Consider the following 20069-nt stretch of genomic DNA (forward strand, 5'->3'; position numbering starts at 1 on the left):
TATAATACCAGGGCTGCGGAATCATTTATAATACAGTCACTTTAAGTTCTCATGTATCGCACTTTTGTAGTTTTTATTTAGTTTACGAATATGATTGGAATTCTCCAAGGGCATTTTCGCTTGAAGAGGGCATGCAGGTCGAAACTGAGACACCGTACCATAGCCCTTCTAGTTTCGCTGCTCTTAATACTGCCAGACCAGTTTAGGTAGAATATGTCAAATAGTTTAGTAACACAGACTTAATAGGTATGTTCTTGATTTATCTCAATTGTCATTTTCTGTCAGTTTGTAAATACGCAATGGACTTGGCATTTATCGTACAGAATTCTATGAGTGAAAGAGAATTTGATGCAGTAAAGACTTTTATGAAAAACGTCATGGATGCATTGGAAGTTGACAGAACCAATACATACATTGGTGTCATAACTTTCGACAGAGACGCCAGAATACACCTGCAGTTCTCGTCCAGTGCTGGTAAGCGAAGTAGTCTTGAGTGTAATTTATCGTATACATTCGCATGTAATGGTGTTACCTGAGGTAATTGCAATCCGTGCGTGTTTTCATCATAGAAAACCCTAAGGAAGATGTCAGATGAGGTTTGAATCCAACTATTCCTAGTTTTACCGATCAAGTTTTAGGGAGAAAAGCGGCAATTTCTGTGCTAGTGATCTGGAGACTGGCTGGTCCACAGAAATGCCAAGGGGGAGGGGAGTGATTCCAGTGCGGCTGTGATTTATATTGCTTCTGGGATCCCCCGTTTTGGAGAAAGTTATGAAGGAATGATAAAACGTTTCTAAATGTTGTATAGGTCAATCTGCCTCTGATCTCGCTTCTGTTGATTATGTAGCTGAAGTTCATCTACAGGTTTCTTTTGGGTTGGAAAAGGTTAACCAAAATATGTTTTATAATTACAGGAGTCCGGTATAAAAGACGAGCAATATTCAACGCAATTGATAGGATTCGTGCGTCACGTGAGCGTTCAACTGCCGGGGCTGCCAAGGCATTTGAAATTGCCAAAGATCGACTATTTACTCCAGAAGCGGGGTCACATCCCAATGAAATAAGGGTAGGTAAATTTTTAGAGTAATTGAGGGTGAGACAATGTGTTGGCTGGATTTAAAATATTAGGAAGTGCATGAGCGCATTATATACACAGAGATTGAGAAAAAAAACCCGTAAATATCACTCGTTCTCGATTTGGGATAAGTTAACAATTCAGACGTAGATATGACCTATGATTTGAAACAATTTGAATAATTTTAGCAGGCCTATTATATATATAGCATAAATTGCCTATTTCTTCTATTGTCGCTTTGATTTCCGATAACCACCACTTTTGAAGTTATACTGAAGACATTTAATACTAAGCGGCAATAGCTAGCATAGATGCAGTCGTATTAATTGTTGTATGTTGAAATTTCAGAATGTTATTTTCGTATCAAATGGGAAATTTGAAGAAACAGAAGAAGTTGCAAAAGCTGCGAAAAACCTGCGTTCTGCTATTTCAAATATTTTTATGTTCCCCGTAACAGACGATATCGACGTTGACGCATATGAAAAGATAACTGTCCCAGACGGAGAGAAGAATATTTATTTGGCAACATCGTATAATTCGGTTGATCAATATACCAACAAGATTTCTGTCGAGTTATGTAAAAGAGGTAACGAAAATGTTCGTGTTTCTATTCACGTATATATATATAAATATGAATCATGTTTTTTTTTAAAAATGTGAAAAGGATTAACCCGTGCAGCGAGCTCCCTCGTGTTGGAAAGATATCTTTTACCATGTTTCTAACGCAATAGCTTGCAAACGTGACCACAATTTGAGCACTATACAACGACACACAACTTGGAGGAAAAATGTGACTGACTCTGCCAGGTCATTCTGAGTGAACGCCTAGCGGGGTGACAATTTCTGCCACCTTCATCAACAGCTAAATTCCCTAGGTACCACTGGTGTAGTCAGCCTCGTAAGCAGGCAATCATTAAATAATATATCACTACCCATGCAGCATTTTCAAGGATAGAACGGGCCCCTTATTCATACTCAATATCACATCTTACATGATATCGTATTATTTTATTATATATTGGGGGGTTATAATATTCCTATATATATCCGTATACAGTATGATTATGTTATATGTTGAGTTACAATATTTTCAACGGGTACGTTCCTATAGCAAGCGTGTCTAAAGAAACTGAAATAGCTCAATGCATCATCATTATAAACATTATATGGGAATTTGTGGAAGTTCAATCATTAGTGAACAAGAATTTCAACGGGTAATAAACTTCATGAGACATGCAAGGAGCTTCGAATCACCTTTGCAAGGCCTAGCTGAGCATTGTTTAACATCTGACCTAAAATGCCCACATTTCGGATCCGTGAAGGTTTCAATAAAATTGCGTTTCAATAAAATTGCTTTATTTGTCAATTGAAGTAAACAAAAATCCAGGACTATGTATTGATTAAAGCAAAGGCAATGATATCATGCAAGAAGTAGAGAGTCGCGCGAATACTTGAATCCAAGTATCTATCCAGCAATACGCTTAAATATTTAGTATAAGAGTCTCTGTCGGAAGAGTACGGGAAGTTTAATTTGGGGCAGTGTCTTTTTAGGCATTTTTGAACAGGTCTTCTTTTATTTTAAAAATAATTTAAAATTTGGAATGGCGCATACCCCAACTCCCCGGGCCCAAACGCCCCTTGTCGTCACAATAAAATATATGTGATTGCATGGCGAAGGAACACAAGTTACATGCAAGTACGGTTCCCAGCTTCGTATTCTTTGATAATCGTAAAAAAATATTCATTCATTCATTTATTCGTAGACTTCATTGACAAATTACAGAAACAGAAAGATGGATAAAAACGAACAATTTTACTTTCCAAATAACACCTCGTACATTCATACATCCGGTTCATTCATAAATTCCTTTCGTGTTTTTTTCCAGTGAAAAAATTTAATCGGTGAACAGTTTACTTCAATTTGTATAATTCTAGGATTTCTTGAAGCAGTTAGCAAAAACTCTTTATTAGAAAGAAGAAAACGTGATTTACATTTAGATACTGGTGAGTAAAAGGGAACAACTTGTTATGCCTTCGTGTCACATATATTTCATTGTGACGCACTCGTTAATTTTATTCATATTTGGCGTAATTGCTGTGCTAATTATTTTATTGGATTACTTGGAAAATTTAAATTTTTCTGATATCGGCTTACGAAGTCTCTTAAGAGTAATGCAATTCAGTTAGAAATCTTGAAAACGTTTAATCAGGCGCGAAAATTGGGGAACCCAATTTTTTTGGAACGGGACATTTAAATTAATATTTAAAAGTTGTTAATCAAGATGAGAACGTTCCAACATTGTTTGTGTTAACTGCACATCGGTCTATAAATATGTGTCAGAAACCACAGGGTGTTTGGGAAAACGCTACACGTGATAATTTAATGAAAACATGTAATAAAACAAAATTATCACACTCGCTACCTTAGTTTATTAGCCGACAAAAGGGGGACTATTCCCACGTTTTCCCGTTGCCTTCCTTAGGAAACGCTAGTCTATATCATTACTCACATTAACTCGCAACGGTATTTTTTTTCTCCCCAACGCGATTATAAGACCAAATTTATATAAATGTTTCAGTTTAATTTATTCATGACAAATATTCTACTATTCTTGAAAATGTTACCAAATGACCTTTGCCCCAATTTTTTGAACATTCTTGAACGGCATGAAAAATCAGCATGAAAAATATCGTTTATAAACAAAACATTTTGTGAACTCTGCAGTTTTTTTAATTTCAAGGTATTGAATTCGAAACGGAAGGAGAGCCTGCTGTTCTGGTAAGGAAAATGCTTCTTTATTCATCATGTTTTCTCACCATCGACGTGCATGCAGCCTCCACGTCATCACTCATACTTCTGTTGCGGTTTATGTTTAAAAAACGGATTAAGAATGCGGTATATTTCACACCAAAAGACGAAATTCATAGCGTGAATTGCGCCAATTTGAAATATTTTTTATGGAGAAACAGTTGTCTAAGCTGCCATTCTTCCTCGCTGTGTCGATATACAAGGCTCCTGACAGAGGATAAATAAACCAACTCACCGCATGGCCAAGATGAAAAAAAATTAATAAAAATTAACTACGTATTTTGTTTAGGTTAGAGGTCCTCCAGGAGACCCAGGAATTTCTGGAAGAGGGGTAAATCATACGTTAAATTTACCTTTTTTTAAGTGGAAATGGGAGGGTGAAAATGTTTGCAAATGTTTTACAAGACTTTTCCTTTGGCTAAAAGTGTTTCGACAATAGTTCGGGTAGCATTTGGACGAATTCTCATATATCATCATATCATTTGGACGAATTCTCATATCGTATGATATATATATCGTAGGAGTAACTTTTGTTTTTTTTGCATTTATAGGGTGGTGAAGGAGAGCCTGGTGCTTTGGGAAATACGGGTTCTCCAGGAGCTTTTGTGAGTGTTCTAAAATTGCTTTAAGCGATGACGTAATAATTGTAGAGGTTAAAATTGATACCTTCGTCGTATGTTATATATTTAAGCTGGAAAGCGATATATTCACTTTTGAATTTGATCAACATCAATAACAACTATCAACCCAATTAGTCTTTAAGTGTTCTTGATTAGTCTATCTATATATGTCTCAACAGCGTATACTGATAAATTTTATCTGGAGATGAATGTAGCTATAGATGTTGTATTTTTCACATTATCAGGGAACGATTGGCGAACCTGGTGTTCCCGGTGAACCTGGAAACCCTGGAGCCCCTGGATTGCATGGTCTGGTTGGTGCATCTGGTGCAGTGGTGAGTTTAATTATATGAAACTAAGGATAAGTCATCGCACGCTCGTGAAAAAAGTTGTTTTCGCTGTTTCTACATTGGCGTAAGTGGCCTACGTTTTGGAAGAAGGCAGTGAACAACTGTAAGATTCAGTCAAAATGGCTCTGAAAATACCCAACTTTAATCAATTCCACTTCCAACACACGGGTTTACCTTTTTGACTCTGTCAACTTGGCTTTTGTTTAAGCTGTGTAGGCGTAGAAACTTAGTTAACCAGAAGTTTGAGGCCTGACGTTTGCCGAGAAAGCATTTTCATGTGTTTGTTTCTTGTTTTTTTTAACATTTCAGGTAATCGAGCGTTCAGGAGTCAAAGGCCCTGCGTTTGATGGTTTTGTCATGAGGAGTGCTGACCAAAATTTTACAGCAGTAATTGCAACCGAAATAACAAGGGTACGGTGTGTCTAAGATTTCTGCTTTCATACAAAAAGGATAACGCATTGCTCCTGCACGAATAAAGTGCCATGGAAACGCGACTCCATACTATCAAGAGGTCAACGGAGAGAACAGAACTAAACAGACGATTTCGTAACAATGAACATAAAAATATTAATTGCTGGGAAAGATACATCGACGCAGATTCCAAACAATATTTCACATTTGCTTTTTATCTAGAATCCAATACCTGGTGCTAGAGGACCAAAAGGGCTTAAAGGCATGCCGGTATTTGTATTTTCAAAATGTTTGCGTTTAATTCTTTAAGTCACCGTACTTCCTCGCGAAAATTCCTTCACTTGTGTACCATCGTCTATAAAGTTTTCATTTCGTAATTGTAGGGTCCGAGAGGTCCAGAAGGAGAACTTGGCGAAATTGGAAAATATGGCCTATGTGTAAGTTCTGACCAGAAGATCAAACAGCCAACAAAAAATCGTGTTAGACACAAACATACAACAACGAAAGCAGGAAGTTTCTCGGGATTCAATTTTTCTACATTTTTCTTTGAAGGGCAGTGAAGGCGTTGTTGGACCAATCGGACGGTTGGGGATTCCTGGCAAACAGGTAAGCAGGATAATAATGTACCGTCGTAATGTTTTCATTTTTATTCGTTGTTCAATATAAACTCTGATATTAAAAAATAATAACAATCACTCGTTTTTTAGTTAGAGAAAATAAAATAGCGTATTGTTTTTGTATTTCCTTTTCACGAGGCTGCTAAATAGGGAACAATATAAATACGAGAATAATTTTTTTTCTGAAATGTATCATCTTTAGGGAAGTCGAGGCATATCAGGAAATCCTGGTGAAGTTGGCATGGCTGGAGAAAAGGTAAATTTTAGAATATTCAATATGATTTGACTTCGGGTAGTTTCATTCAATATGATTTGACTTCAAGTAGTTTCTCATGCAGGGAAATTTCTAACAGAAATAAACCTCATGCACTATTTGCTAAATTATTATGCTTCTTAGGGAGAGATGGGCGTAGGTGGTAGTAAAGGAATAAAAGGAGGAAAAGGACCAGGAGTGAGTGCTTTAACCCTACAGAATTATCAATACAGAGATGTTTTTTGCTGCAATTTTTTACAGAAATAGAGTAATACGTATTTTTACTTAAATTTGCGCCTGCATGTGCATAAGAAATTTAGCAGGAATTTGTTGCCGCAAATGCATTTAGGTGGAATATTGAATGCAATTATTCACATCAAAGGAACCGGTCGCAGCTATGATATAGCTCAGGGGTCACAGCTTTCACGGTGCTGCTATTTTATAGGGTGATCGAGGAGAACAAGGCATAATCGGGGATGATGGAGGGATAGGAGATCCAGTGAGTAAAACTAAACTATCAATACAACCAACAAAATGTTCATTTCTCGTTTCTGGGCACCCGGCAACCATTTATACAGCATAGTCCGGATTTAGACCGGATGAAGTTGGCTAGATACCTTTGCTTGTAACTTGTAAGAACATTTATTATGCCTGATTTCTAAATACTTAATAGCAGTAACACGGTGATTTCTTATCTTATTCCAAGGGTGAACCTGGATTTGCTGGTGAACAAGGTGATCGTGGAGAAAAGGTTTGATGACATTTTGATATATACCGATATAGTGAACATGTAAAAAGAAATATCTCTCTTCAAAGAAACTAATAATGCAATCCGATGCATCTCCTCGCTCCAAGCATTAGAAACTAGAAAATAAGTATAAATCCTCAACAACAGTGTCATTATTTATAACACTCTCCCAGAAGCACCTAGCACCGGGATATAAAAGAGTCTTGTTCTCGTGATTCTGAACCCCAGACTTTAGCCAAGCTCCTATATACTTGAAGGGGGAACATATATTAAACGTCAAGTTCAGTTAGAATCTCGAAACATACTAACTGCCATATTTATCTACTAGGGATCTGTTGGAGAACCTGGAATAGACGGAGAAGTGGGATTCAATGGATTCCCTGGACGACAAGGTGATAATGGCCCACGCGGATTTACTGGAAAACAGGTTGGCTTTCGGAAATCTGTTCAAAAATGCTTATATTTCACTCTCTTTTATCTTTTATCCAAAAACAATGCATGTCCAACCTATATGTGGGTAAACCTGTTTAATCATAGATCATCATAAAATTTAGCTACAGTTGTTCCCTAAAACAGTTCCCTAAGTGTCCAGCCGAAATAGCTCCCAATATCCATCTATTTATAAACAAGACATAGCTTGACATGGATCAATGCGTGCACCAAAAAGCATAGGTTTACTTTAATAAATGACAAATCAAATGTATTTATAAAAGCTTTTTCGCTGAATTTCGTTTGGCAATGTAACCCATTTTAATGATCGTATCATAGGGTCTGTCGCTTTTTCTATATATTCGAAAGGATTTCTTCCCAATGTAACTCTACGAATTGTGCACCCAAGCAAGACTGATATCGCGGAAATGCTTTCTCTCGTTTTTCTCACACACAGGGTAAATCAGGTCCTCCGGGACCCATCGGCTTTAGAGGATTGCAAGGCCCTCAAGGATTTATTGGAAAAATTGGTTTGTACGGCGCTATTGGAGAACTTGGTGCAGTGGGGGATATTGGTGATGTAGGAATCAAGGGAAAGAGGGGTGCTAATGGTAAACGAGGTGCCAATGGCCTTTCTGGAAAACCTGGGGAACCGGTATAGTGTACACCTTACCCTTTATCAGCATACATTACGCCTGTAGTCAAAAAGCTCGCTACCACTCACACTCATTAAGTGTGACATAAAAACTGAGTTATGTAATGATTTAAGGTAAAACATTGAAAAACAAGCTCTTAATCAAGTGAAGATACCGCAAAGGAATCGTTATATGAAATAATTGAGATCTCCCACTCAATAAGTTTGAGCGTGAGTGAGATTGTAAAATACAAGCATTAATCTTCGTCAATGTTTCTAAAAGTCATAACGTCCTCAACTTTTGAAGATGTATAATTGCTGTATAAAATGGTTTTGCTCATATTATATTGTTTTTTTCTCTAATTCGGGTAAAAAACGCGCCACTTGCAATCAAAATGTGATGGTTATGTCGTACACACACACGCATGCATGAACGAAGTTGTAAGCACAACTTGATCAACTCGTAGAATTTTTTCTTCGAACATGGTGTTCCTGCGGTCACTTGGTCCTATTATTCTTTCTTAATCACACATAGCCAAATGTGTAAATGTACAAATTACGTGATACGAGAGTTTACCGTAAATATATGCTCTATAACGTGAACTTTGAGTACAGTTTTATTAATAGCGGAAATAACTAACATGTAGTTGTAAATATTCCTTGTTGCAGGGTGATCCTGGAGACAATGGAATCACTGGTTTTCCAGGTCAAACCGGAGAAAGGGTTCGTAGAAATTATTCGATGTATTTGGCCGATATACATTGTAGTTGAAATAAACCAACTATTGTGTCGATCTGGAGCTCGAATTTATTCTGCTGTCAGTACATAAAATATAGTCACTTGAAGAAGGGAAATCAACTAGTTTTTGCACCAGTTGGTGGAATGCTTAAACGAGTGTACCTGAGATATATTCGACTATGATTTAACTAGTTCACCCGTCTTTTATTTATTAATTTCTGTTGTTAGGGACCAAGGGGAGATAATGGCGCAGACGCCGAAAACGGAGGAACGGTGAGTGAATTAAATGAGTGTACTAAGTTTGTTTGTTTTGTTTCCTCTGAAAACACAGACTCGTGACAGGGAGGCGTAGGTTTCTCATGTATATGGTTTTGATTTGCATAGGGTGATCCTGGAGTCGATGGTGAGGATGGGTCTCAAGGTGAACGTGGAATGTTGGTAAGAGGGAAAAAAATAGATTTCAAATCATTGCATATATTATATGATATATTGTTTAGAAAGCCATTTAAATGTTAAAACAATCTTTTTTAAGTCAATGTGACGATTCTATAACCCACCTAACTTAGGACATATGTGTATATACAACGAAAACTAAATTAATACAAATGTAAAAGTAATGCTGATTTAAAAGGTGAAGAGTAAATTAATACAGTACAAAAATATATTTTAGGGTGATAAAGGTGTGAGTGGTCTGGATGCACTTCCTGGTTCGGAGGGAAAATCGGTGCGTAATTCCTGACACTGAAAACATACATACTCGAGTGTAAGAAAGATAGTGAGCATGAGCAGTAGAGACGAGAAATGTGACCGGCTGAAGTGGACTGAATTGCGCATTTATAATTATTAATTTTGTTCACGATTTTGGTCTGACCCCTCTTCTCGTTTAATCATGTTATTTGAACAATCTTAGGGAGCCATGGGACCGACTGGACTTCCAGGAGAGAGAGGACAGGAAGGACCACCAGTAGGTAACTTATTTTTTTCATGCTCTAGGGATAATTAATATGCTTATTAGAAATTAATACAAGCATGAACTATGGAGTATTTGTTTGTTTCATCTTGGCTAAAAATCGTGCTTGGTAATAAAAGTAATTATTTGTTATTCGTTTCTCTACAGGGACCAAAGGGAGATCTGGGACCGGACGGACGACCTGGACCACCTGGAAATACCGTTAGTTTAATATCTGAACTACAGTGTCAATGAACGAACAGTTATAAGCGGGACCAATTTCCCTAACTCTAAGCACAATATAACCGCCATTTTCACGGTGCCAACTGTGAGAATCATTAAAAAGTTTTTCATGCTAATCCCTCTGACAGGTTTCTCGATCGAAACATCGAGTTTAGGCAGCTATTGAAGCTTGCTTATGATAAGATATTTAAATAACCTTATTGGCTTACAATTTGGGATACGTATAAGAAAAATGTTGATTTGCTACTTATTTAAATGGAGATCACGTTCAAGATTTTGAGTATTTGTTTTGTAGCCACGTCCAGGATATCCTGGGAAACCGGGAGATCGTGGCGAAAGCGGTGAAAGGGTATGTTTGGGATTTTTAATATACTAGTTTAGTAAACTCAAAGTATTTTGCTATTTTTATGTTCCTGAAATACTTGTTAAAACAAATAGTGTTACAAAATAATGACTTGTAAGATGTTTTAGCGTTAGAAAGACCCCATAACGGCGTTTATGTTTCCTAGGGTGACGTTGGACTATTAGGACCTCGTGGAAAACCAGGGCAAAAGGTATTGTGAAATATTTCATTATTTCACACTCTCTGTTCCTGAGTCACAGTAAATGGGCTTGGGCCTCCTTTGGCCCATCTTTTCAAACTAAATTGTCTCCTAACCTGCTATTTAAAATTCTGAATAGGCTGTTTCTGTGAATGCAGAGGCTTCTCGTCATCACGTTTACAGGCTTTAATTTACTTCAGCTATGCTTCGAACCTCCTGTGAAGCTCGAAGCTCCCTTACTTTATAGTTACTTATCGTTCATCTCATATATTGGCTGAATTTTCTACCTTAGTACGATCCTTCTAATACTTAGAATTTCAACATATAGTTCAATGATAAATTTTTTCACAGGGACTTCCGGGAGAACCTGGATCAACTGGTTTTCCTGGATCGACTGGATCTCCGGTATAGATACATTTGTTTTTTTCATTAATTTTACGCCTGGCTTCCACGTGTCATAATTCCTTGCTATATGCAATTCGACAAATGAAAATCGAATTACAATAAAATGAGACTTGTTTATTTATACATACAACCAATATACGCGACGATTTATGACATAGTAAATTCAACACTTTAGGGTTGCTGATTTTATAATCTTTCGGCATTTTGGACTTATGTGAAACATTTCCTGCACCTCTGTTTTTGCACTTATATTATCTTAACTCCTTTCTCCTGCTTTACTTCTGCTCCACTTGATTTCTTCGCCTCACCACATCTTTACTTATTAATCGTCATCACTTTCACTTTTTCTACTTTAGTAGTTTCGTTCACATATCACAAAAGCCATTGCCACCGTTACTATGTGAATAAAATCTTTCCGTTTAGGGCCATCCTGGAACTGATGGTATATACGGTCCTCACGGTAGTTCAGTGAGTCATTTTTCCTTGTTTTCGCAAGAATATGGTCGTTTAAATTCTCACTTATTTTGGTGCTTGATGTACTGTTTGTTATTCATTACTATTTGAAGCACGCATAATTATTTTTCGCAGGGTGACCCTGGTCTGAGTGGAATACCTGGTCCACGAGGTCAACCTGGTGTGCAGGTTAGCAACTTTCGTCATGGGCTATTGATATTAAATTGAGTTCATCATTACTGGTCACAAAACTGAATAAACACTCACTTTATACACGATATTATTTTTTGTGCGAGGCTACATATTCTCATAATCCTTCAGAGGAAATGACTATCGTCTTGCGTAATTATTGTAGAATTGGAACAACTGTATAGTTGAAGTCATAATTATTCATTTTTTAGAAACTCGATTGTTTTCAAAGTCAATGAATACTGAAATATTAGGATAGCGGCCGTCTACGCTATTGAGAGAAATTAATTTTTCACTTTTGGATGTTTCGACTTTATTTCAGGGCAGACCTGGTCCAGATGGTGAACCTGGACGTCAAGGACAATTTGGTACAAAGGTAAAACAAAATTTATTAAAACGACGATTTTGGGCACCAGTTATAATTACTAATACTATTTAATGTTCATTCATAGGGATATCCTGGCCCCCCTGGTTTTCCTGGACCACCTGGAGTTGCTGCTCCGCCGGTATGCTATGACCTCATTTTAATATGACTCGTTATTTTTTTCTTGCGGTCCGAATTCATATTTTAGCGTTTCCTGCAATCAGATTGGCTACGCGAGCGGTCCGTATGAGGCCGTACGGACCGCGCGAGATTTAAAAGCACAAAACATAACTCATGTTGAATCTATAATATTTCAACTTGACTTATCCTAAGATGACAGAATGATGATTTTGAAAAAATAAAGGAAACGTTTTGAATAGCTTGTTGTTTCAAATAATCTATTGCATTCTCAAGATGTCTTTTTGTTTGTTTGGAATTTGCTTCTTGAGTTTTTACTGTGTTTTATCTTCCCAAGGGACCATATGGCTTCCCCGGACCACAAGGAGACCCCGGGAGGCCAGCAATTCCGGTCAGTATTGAATTTCGTATTCGAAAGAGTACCAGGGTACCAAAAATAATCGTAGACTAGTCATCATTCACATTCACCAGAATAGCTTTAGAGCACTCCCGCTATGTGCCAATGGTCATAAGTTGCTAATTTCGTATATTGGAAGTAATATAAAGCTTGTCTTGTGTAGGGTTCGTTCGGGTTTACAGGACGTGTAGGAGAAGATGGCTTTATTGGTGATAAGGTAATTGTTAGGCGAATTATTTCGAATGAAGAGTTTGTCACGAACCAACCGAAATAAATATGAAGAAGTCTCGGCCAAAAACTTGTCGCATAATTAGATCGACAATCAAACGAAATGTTTGCCTGCTATTTAGGGTCCACAAGGAGATCAAGGTGTTTCTGGAGAACCAGGAGGACCAGTAAGTAACTTTGCATGAAGTAGATAAGCTACAGTCATGGACGGAAATGTTTTAATGTCCCTTTAATTTTTATATAGCAACTTTGAATTAAGGAGGGCAGGTTGTATTTGAACAGCTTGACCACGGGATCGCAGACTTACACACCAGGGGCCGGTTGTATCAAGCCCGTTTAGCTTAAACGGTGGATAAGTTCAAAATAGAAAGCAAGTCTGCCGTTTTTTCCAAAACCACACTGCTATGTATCAATGCGTAGTAGGGAGTGTTCAAACATCAAGGACTGGTGACTTCACGGTTTAGGGGCCTTCCGCTTCCGCCAGACAATTGGGATATTCTTGAAGCGCGTTTGGTTGTATTTTCAGTTTATATAAAGCATTGCAATTCATTTCGTTAAATTGATTGGTTATCCTTTGCCCACATTCCCCTCCTCGTAAAAGCAAGTTGTTTGCTTCCTTGCAACCCCTCGGTTCTGGTGTTCCTGCATGCATGTCCACGGACGTGGGTTATATATTGATCTTGCGTAATCGCACTTTGTATTATTCATAGTTCACATACTTTTTAATTTTTTATTAGGGCTCACCTGGTTTGAAAGGAAGTCAAGGACCTGTCGGCGATCTAGTGAGTATTCCAGATAGAACATGACAGTTAGAATTATGTCGTTTGTGGCGATGAGAAAGATGACTTCCTCACAACGTTAGCTGTGATAATTTCCTTCGAAATTTTTCCAAAGGGGACGAATAACGATGATTACGTTTATCCATATCCATATACATATGAACCTATTCATTTGATAGGGTACAGCCGGTAGACCAGGTGGCGCTGGAATTCGTGGTGGAAGAGGGCCAATAGTGAGTATAAATAACAAATTAAATTCATGATGATTGAAGCTTCCGTTTTGTCACTTTAGATAAACTTTTAGTATTATAACACCACCAGTATCATCGCCTATCACCACTATTAAAATGAAAAGTTATCATCTCTAAATCATTATAGTGATAAGGGCCAATAATTAAAACCCGATTCCTTAGATTCCCCGTTTTCTAATCTCTAATCTCAAAGGTTTCTCTGATCTCACATTATCTAAGGGCGCTTTCCTTTATACGGTAAAAACGGTCAGACCGATCCTGTTGTATTTCAGTACAGACCGCTTAATGGAAAGCGCCCTAATTTTTTCTTCAATTCTTAAAACTGAAATTATGCTCATGCAATATTTAGGGTCTACAGGGACCTACAGGGAGGAAGGGTAGACCTGGCGCTCGAGGTAAAGAGGTGCGTATTAACGGTCATAGTCGCAATACAACATTTCTTATAGTACAGTACTTAGTAGTTAGTACAGCGCTGTTACACTATGCAACTTTCCTCAGTTGCAACTTGTAATGCAATTATAAATTTGTAAAGAGTGTTCAAAATGCAAGAAAACGTTAGCAGATCGTAAGAAATTTTTGTATTTGCCAATATATATTACATGCCTCAGGAGTATAGAATTGCATTGCAAGTTTTAAGGAAAATTGCACACTGTAAGACTGTGTTTAGTAAGTTTAATGAGATATATATTGATGATAATGATTTAGGGAGATCGTGGTGTTATAGGAATGGCTGGGCCAGCAGGAAGAACAGGTGCTAAGGTAGTCTATATATTATAATAAATTTCAAGATTTCCTCCTTCGCATCTTGTTTGATAGACCTATCTATTGCGTTTGTGTTAAATGGAAAATTACTTTGCATGTGTTTGATCGCAAGACAAAATTATTTTATATAGGGCAATCGTGGGCGTAAAGGAAAATCTGGTAGACTTGGAACTAATGGAGACCCGGTTAGAGAGAGTTTTTGATTGATGGAATTTTTTCTCCATTAACCAAAACCGCTCTGTTATTTATCTGCACTAGTATATCTCATAGCTTAAACTATACGATAGTTAGGTAGAAATGATCGAAGCACCTTTGAAACAGTCCCAACAGTGATTTAGGTGATCTAAGGAGTTCAAACCAGTTACTTTCCTTTTTTATTGCAATTTAGTTGACATGACTTATCCTCACTCGCAATTGTTGATGGATCTTGCATATTTACAATTCAGTATCGCATCAGTTTAACGCAGAAATCTTCTTAAACACATATAGCAATATCTTACAGCTGTAGATCTTACAGCTGAAACTTAAATGAAGCAAACAATTTTAAGGGAATAAATGTAAACGATCCTTTTTGGTTTCTATGTTCAGGGTAGACCAGGAGAAAAAGGACTGAATGGTAAAGATGGCATCACCGGCGACAAGGTACGATCAAGTGCAACGTTTCGAGCTTATTTCGTATCATTCACGTTGTTTTTTTTTCAATTCAAATTTTTTCACATGGACACCCTTATAGGGAGAGCGTGGTGCTACAGGAAGAGCAGGGAGCTTAGGCGAACCTGGAGAAAATGTAAGTTTATGCACAATGTCAAATGCCATATTTTATGTCTAACAACAGCATCTATCGAAAATTAATTATGTCACTTTCTATTGTGGACTTTGTAGTAAATCAGGTGAAGGTTAAGATCAAGGGTTTTTACACTCATTCTACACGGGAGAGGGAGGATAATAAGGAATTGCGCATATTTGCTCCTAACATTGAAACAAAAAACAATCCCAAATCACTGGAGTAAAGTGTAACCGCATCGTCATTATTTACTGCATGAGTTATGATATATTCGTACTTTTTGAAAGGGTGCGTTTGGGCCCATTGGTGGAACAGGAGACTTAGGACGAGAAGGATCACAGGTAAATATCAATTATGCTCAACCACATGTTAGAGTTTCGCAAATCTGTAAAATGACTAAAATAGTAATAGCACTTGCAACTATATTTACAGAAACCCTGTTAACGTTTCACAAGGCAATTTGAAAGTTTTCACTTCATTGAATTCATAAGCACTAAGGCTTAAGGGCAAAGCAAGCCATATAATGACCGCGTATGTTGTTATCATTGAATATTCTCTATATTCAATTCTGTCCAGGGTGCAAATGGACCTCCGGGACCACCTGGATTTAACGGACTGCCGGGAACAAAGGTGCAAAAATAATAGTGAGATAATATATGATTTTTATCAAGCCATTTCTTTCCTATTTACTACTTCCTACTGTTGTACTGCTGGGATTTTATTTCATTTTCAGCTAAATATAATTCTTTCAGGGACCAGAGGGCGATCCTGGCCGAGAGGGTCCGAAGGGAGAAGGTGGTGGACCTGTAAGGTTTTTTTTTCCATTTTATCAGTAAAGATACTATAAGATGCCAATAAGGCACTTGGCTTGCATAAGGCCAGCTATCAAATACCAACGTTAAGGGAGAAATGTTTACCATTAGTGCTGTTTTATATTGGAGGATCTATTATACAAGACATCGAGATTCCTCAGGTTACTCATATATAATATATCTTCCCAGTTTTTAAAATATCTCTCGTCTTTATTTTAGGGTTTCCCCGGTAATCCAGGAGCAATGGGACCGAGGGGTGCGCAGGGAAGAAAGGTAGCTAATAACTTTCTGGGTTTACATACATGAAATATTTCGAATTTCTATTTTGTTATTTTTGGTAACGTTCTACATATATACAAATTCATAATATGGAAATCAAAGTAGAGGCATGTTATTTATAAAGATGTAAATCGATCCACACGCAGAGAAAAAACCGGATACGATTGCATCGGGGAATAATATCCGCAGTGACTTTGTTTGGGAGCCTGAGTAGAGTTTCGTTTATATAAATTTTGTTTTAAAGGGTGCGGCTGGTACAGGAACATTACCTGGAGAACCTGGTACTCCTGGAGTTGAGGTGAAAAAATTTTCTTGTTCTTGAAGCGGGCTTAATCTACATGCCTTAGGGAAAATATAGACCAGGTCACATGAGCATATAACATTGATGTTGCTGTTATTTGATTCTTCTTTGCTCGATAGATATTGAAATTGGGAAACATGGTAAAATATACAACTACATCGCTATATAGTTGCTTTTGTTTAGGGATTTCCAGGAAAATTAGGAAATATTGGAAGAAGAGGAGCATCCGGAAAAAAGGTGAAAATGTTATCTTGTATAGAATGCTTATTTAATTTACTAAATATTTCTGCTCTCAACTCTGTGCGAAGCTTGCAGATAGGGTTGAGCGAACTCACCCAATCTACTGTTGTATACCCGAAAATAACTACAACTACAAATATCATAATCACTTAAAGACTGCTCTCCACCAGACGAAACTTTGCATGCGTGCGGAGCGAAATGTTTTAATTGTCTCAAAGAAAAATTCCGGTTCGTGAACATTCTGTTTTAAAATGACAAGGTCTCGATAAAGCATGTGATACCTTACCATGAAATGACTTGAATAATAAAACCATTTCTGTAATAGGGAATGAAGGGTGACAAAGGATCGTTTGGAAATGACGGAGAGAGTGGCGCAAAGGTGAAAAAAAATCTAAATTACTGATCAAGATTTTTTATTAAATTGAATTCTGATAAAAGATTTTTCATGCACTGACCGTAGTTTTTATGATTTTCAGGGCTCGTCTGGAAGAGATGGGTCTGATGGCAGTATTGGTGCAACAGGCATCAAGGTAAATAATGTTCTTCTTCCTGCATATGTAATCCTAAGTCTACCGATAGCTAAATTGAACGTGGTGCTTTGTTTTTCTAGACTTTTGAAATTATAAGTTTGATAGGTGTTTAGAGGACAATGAGAAATGCGCTACGTTTAGGCACGATATGGTTGAAGTAGACTTGGCTATAGTAACAAAAGACTAACTATTTAACGATGTTCTTTTGTTTTCAGGGATCGAGGGGTGAACAAGGCGAACAAGGACCGGATGGACCACTGGGAGAAGATGTAAGAGAGAAGATGTAGTTGTTTTCCAAAGAGCACGCTAGATATAAATGCATTCTAGCCAGGTTATTTATAGTTTTGTCGTAGACTTAGACGTATATTTCATGTTTTCTAATTTTAGGGTGATGATGGTCCTCCGGGGAGGAGGGGGGGTGATGGAGAACCTGCATTTAATGTAAGTGTGCACCCATAGTTTTAACTGATTGCATGGGAGGGTATAACGTGTGAAATAAGGAGCCTAGGGGATATCTTCGTTATATAGTTATTGAATTTAGAGTGTCTGCAATAGGAATCGCTGTCTATCATATTAGGCGATGGTTTAATGATTAGTGCCGAAGGGCTGGTTTACAAAACCAGAGGGAGAAGCAAAAAACGTCAACCTCAGTGAGTTATTTAATGAGATTGGGATATTAAAAACCTGTGTGGAATAGCAGATTTAATTTAGGCCTATATAAGAGACGACGAGCAAGCAGAGCCTGCATTCTGTAATTCTCTTAACTTCATTTACATTTATGGTTTCAACTCATTTCCTTGTATTTTCTAGGGTTTACCTGGCGTCCCTGGCAGTAATGGTAAACCGGGACAGAAAGGTGATAAGGTAAGCTGGCCGGGTTGATCAGCTAAGTATTAGGCCTAAACGTCGCAATTTGGTCGCGTCGAATGCAATTCAAACAATAGATAATGAGATGGGGTTTATCATCTCATCTATTGTTTGAATTGCATTCGACGCGACTAAAATGCGACGTATAACAGACAACTCGCATTTAGCGACTATATAGTGTAGATACAATTCTTAAGAACACAACCAGATTTAAGTTAAGAAAAATCTCAACGACACCTACTTTTTAAAAAAATACGACCATCACTAATACATACATGCTTTTGACAACTGAAATTTTAAATCTATAGCATACGCTTCATTATGGTACAGTTGAAATGGGGCCTGTTAAAACGGTCAAATACTTCACTGGCTGCTTTCAGGAGTTTGAAATAGACACCTATATATAGTTAAATCTGTTTTGAACTCTTTAAATGCATTTCAAACCCCACATTTATTTCGCTTAGGGTGGACAAGGTCGAAAAGGCGCCGCCGGTAAACGTGGACAGCGAGGAACAAAGGTATAAGGCAGTTTTGTATTTATATTCTATATCTTCGTTTTCCGTTATGAAACAACGATTATTAGTAAATGCTTATTAATTGAGGTAGATTTGGTATATTTATTCAGGGCTCGGACATTAAAAACTCCACTGTTTTTTATTAACTTCAAAATTTGACCTGCTTCGATAGCAATTCGGATACTGTATGAACGGGGTTTATATAATAATGATATGTGGAATAAGTGGAAATAATAATAATAATGAAATTGTAATTGAATTTGTCAAATATTCAGTTCACAAGCCCCAATCATGCAACACATGCAGAATCAGCTTATGGGATTTATAAGGGCGGCCTCCAGAAATAAACTGTCGTCTTCAGATCTAGAATAATTACCTAAGGATATTTCCAAACCTCTACAAGGATTCTTATATTCTGTTTCTACAGGGAACTGCAGGGCCTACTGGTGAAAAAGGAGATACTTCTACGAGAGGACCGAAGGTAGTTTTTCAGTTTTTTGTAATTCCCATGCACGTCGGCAAAATTATCGTTTTTGGTACACATGAAAGTCGCAATGTATTACGATGATTATATATAGCCATGGATTACGACACACCTAATTTGTCACAGCCCCGCTCCGCCAAATTTTCGGTGGCGTTGCTTGTCGCTCGGCTGGCAAAGTTTTTAAAAGCAGTTTTCATACCATCTTATGCAAGAGGAAAATACAAAATGTATACCAGGGACGCGATAGATTTTAAGAAACACTTGAAAATATAGGCCACATGATACAAGGACAAAACAACTGTTTAACGCCAACGTGACTGAGTGGACTGAGAAAATGTCATTTCCCCAGCGTCCTTTTTACCTTATAGCTATTTGAACTATACAAATTTTTAATTTCATCGCCCAAAACAATTCAATCGATTTTATCTTGCATTGATATTTAGCGCATCTACCGTCTACCAAAACTTGTGAATTGGTTTACTGACCTGATCAGGACTTATGCAACTTATCGTTAGATTGACTTCTGTACTGCTTTAGTCCAATCTGCATGACTGCTTCTTGTACGATAAGAAAGCTTTGATCAGTATTAGATGATATTATCCACACCAACAAAACTGTAAATATTTACTGAATACCAAGAAGACGATCCATTGTGTGACCATCCGCTGCGGCTGTGCATCATCATCGATCCTTCCTTTCATCGTGGATTCTTGTTAATCTCTTTGCCTTCATCGAAGATCACCAGAGACTCAAAAATAACTTTACTTTGTTCTCTGAAGTTTGCAAACAGGAATCATGAATACTTCTCTGTTAAAATGTCTTGATGTTCTCACTAAAACTCCTCACTCGTACTTATAATGCTTGTGCCCAAAC

At 37.4% G+C, this 20069-nt stretch overlaps 1 protein-coding gene across 2 annotated transcripts in view; it reads left to right on the plus strand.

Moving 5' to 3' along the window:
* Positions 1–20069, plus strand: part of LOC114532483 (collagen alpha-2(I) chain-like) — a 32864-nt gene that overhangs the window by 7486 nt on the left and 5309 nt on the right. Inside the window, exons 9-62 of one of the 2 annotated variants that reach the window (XM_028554381.1) lie at positions 286–474; positions 915–1066; positions 1424–1661; positions 3011–3079; positions 3817–3854; positions 4174–4215; positions 4436–4489; positions 4750–4839; positions 5164–5265; positions 5488–5535; positions 5649–5702; positions 5818–5871; positions 6085–6138; positions 6280–6333; positions 6581–6634; positions 6842–6886; positions 7212–7310; positions 7770–7967; positions 8616–8669; positions 8913–8957; positions 9069–9122; positions 9355–9408; positions 9595–9648; positions 9802–9855; positions 10172–10225; positions 10386–10430; positions 10770–10823; positions 11247–11291; positions 11412–11465; positions 11788–11841; positions 11918–11971; positions 12305–12358; positions 12528–12581; positions 12715–12759; positions 13330–13374; positions 13551–13604; positions 13972–14025; positions 14328–14381; positions 14516–14569; positions 14973–15026; positions 15118–15171; positions 15456–15509; positions 15745–15798; positions 15921–15974; positions 16200–16253; positions 16504–16557; positions 16744–16797; positions 17126–17179; positions 17277–17330; positions 17546–17599; positions 17718–17771; positions 18141–18194; positions 18662–18715; positions 19140–19193. In XM_028554381.1, coding sequence (XP_028410182.1) covers positions 286–474; positions 915–1066; positions 1424–1661; positions 3011–3079; positions 3817–3854; positions 4174–4215; positions 4436–4489; positions 4750–4839; positions 5164–5265; positions 5488–5535; positions 5649–5702; positions 5818–5871; positions 6085–6138; positions 6280–6333; positions 6581–6634; positions 6842–6886; positions 7212–7310; positions 7770–7967; positions 8616–8669; positions 8913–8957; positions 9069–9122; positions 9355–9408; positions 9595–9648; positions 9802–9855; positions 10172–10225; positions 10386–10430; positions 10770–10823; positions 11247–11291; positions 11412–11465; positions 11788–11841; positions 11918–11971; positions 12305–12358; positions 12528–12581; positions 12715–12759; positions 13330–13374; positions 13551–13604; positions 13972–14025; positions 14328–14381; positions 14516–14569; positions 14973–15026; positions 15118–15171; positions 15456–15509; positions 15745–15798; positions 15921–15974; positions 16200–16253; positions 16504–16557; positions 16744–16797; positions 17126–17179; positions 17277–17330; positions 17546–17599; positions 17718–17771; positions 18141–18194; positions 18662–18715; positions 19140–19193 — 3533 coding nt within the window. The remainder of the gene's footprint in view (positions 1–285; positions 475–914; positions 1067–1423; positions 1662–3010; positions 3080–3816; positions 3855–4173; positions 4216–4435; positions 4490–4749; positions 4840–5163; positions 5266–5487; positions 5536–5648; positions 5703–5817; positions 5872–6084; positions 6139–6279; positions 6334–6580; positions 6635–6841; positions 6887–7211; positions 7311–7769; positions 7968–8615; positions 8670–8912; positions 8958–9068; positions 9123–9354; positions 9409–9594; positions 9649–9801; positions 9856–10171; positions 10226–10385; positions 10431–10769; positions 10824–11246; positions 11292–11411; positions 11466–11787; positions 11842–11917; positions 11972–12304; positions 12359–12527; positions 12582–12714; positions 12760–13329; positions 13375–13550; positions 13605–13971; positions 14026–14327; positions 14382–14515; positions 14570–14972; positions 15027–15117; positions 15172–15455; positions 15510–15744; positions 15799–15920; positions 15975–16199; positions 16254–16503; positions 16558–16743; positions 16798–17125; positions 17180–17276; positions 17331–17545; positions 17600–17717; positions 17772–18140; positions 18195–18661; positions 18716–19139; positions 19194–20069) is intronic. The other variant, XM_028554984.1, reaches the window with a different exon arrangement.

The sequence above is a fragment of the Dendronephthya gigantea genome, unplaced genomic scaffold, assembly GCF_004324835.1.
Source record: "Dendronephthya gigantea isolate DGI-Jeju-01 unplaced genomic scaffold, DenGig_1.0 000000F, whole genome shotgun sequence".
In the NCBI taxonomy this organism is placed as follows: domain Eukaryota; kingdom Metazoa; phylum Cnidaria; class Anthozoa; order Malacalcyonacea; family Nephtheidae; genus Dendronephthya; species Dendronephthya gigantea.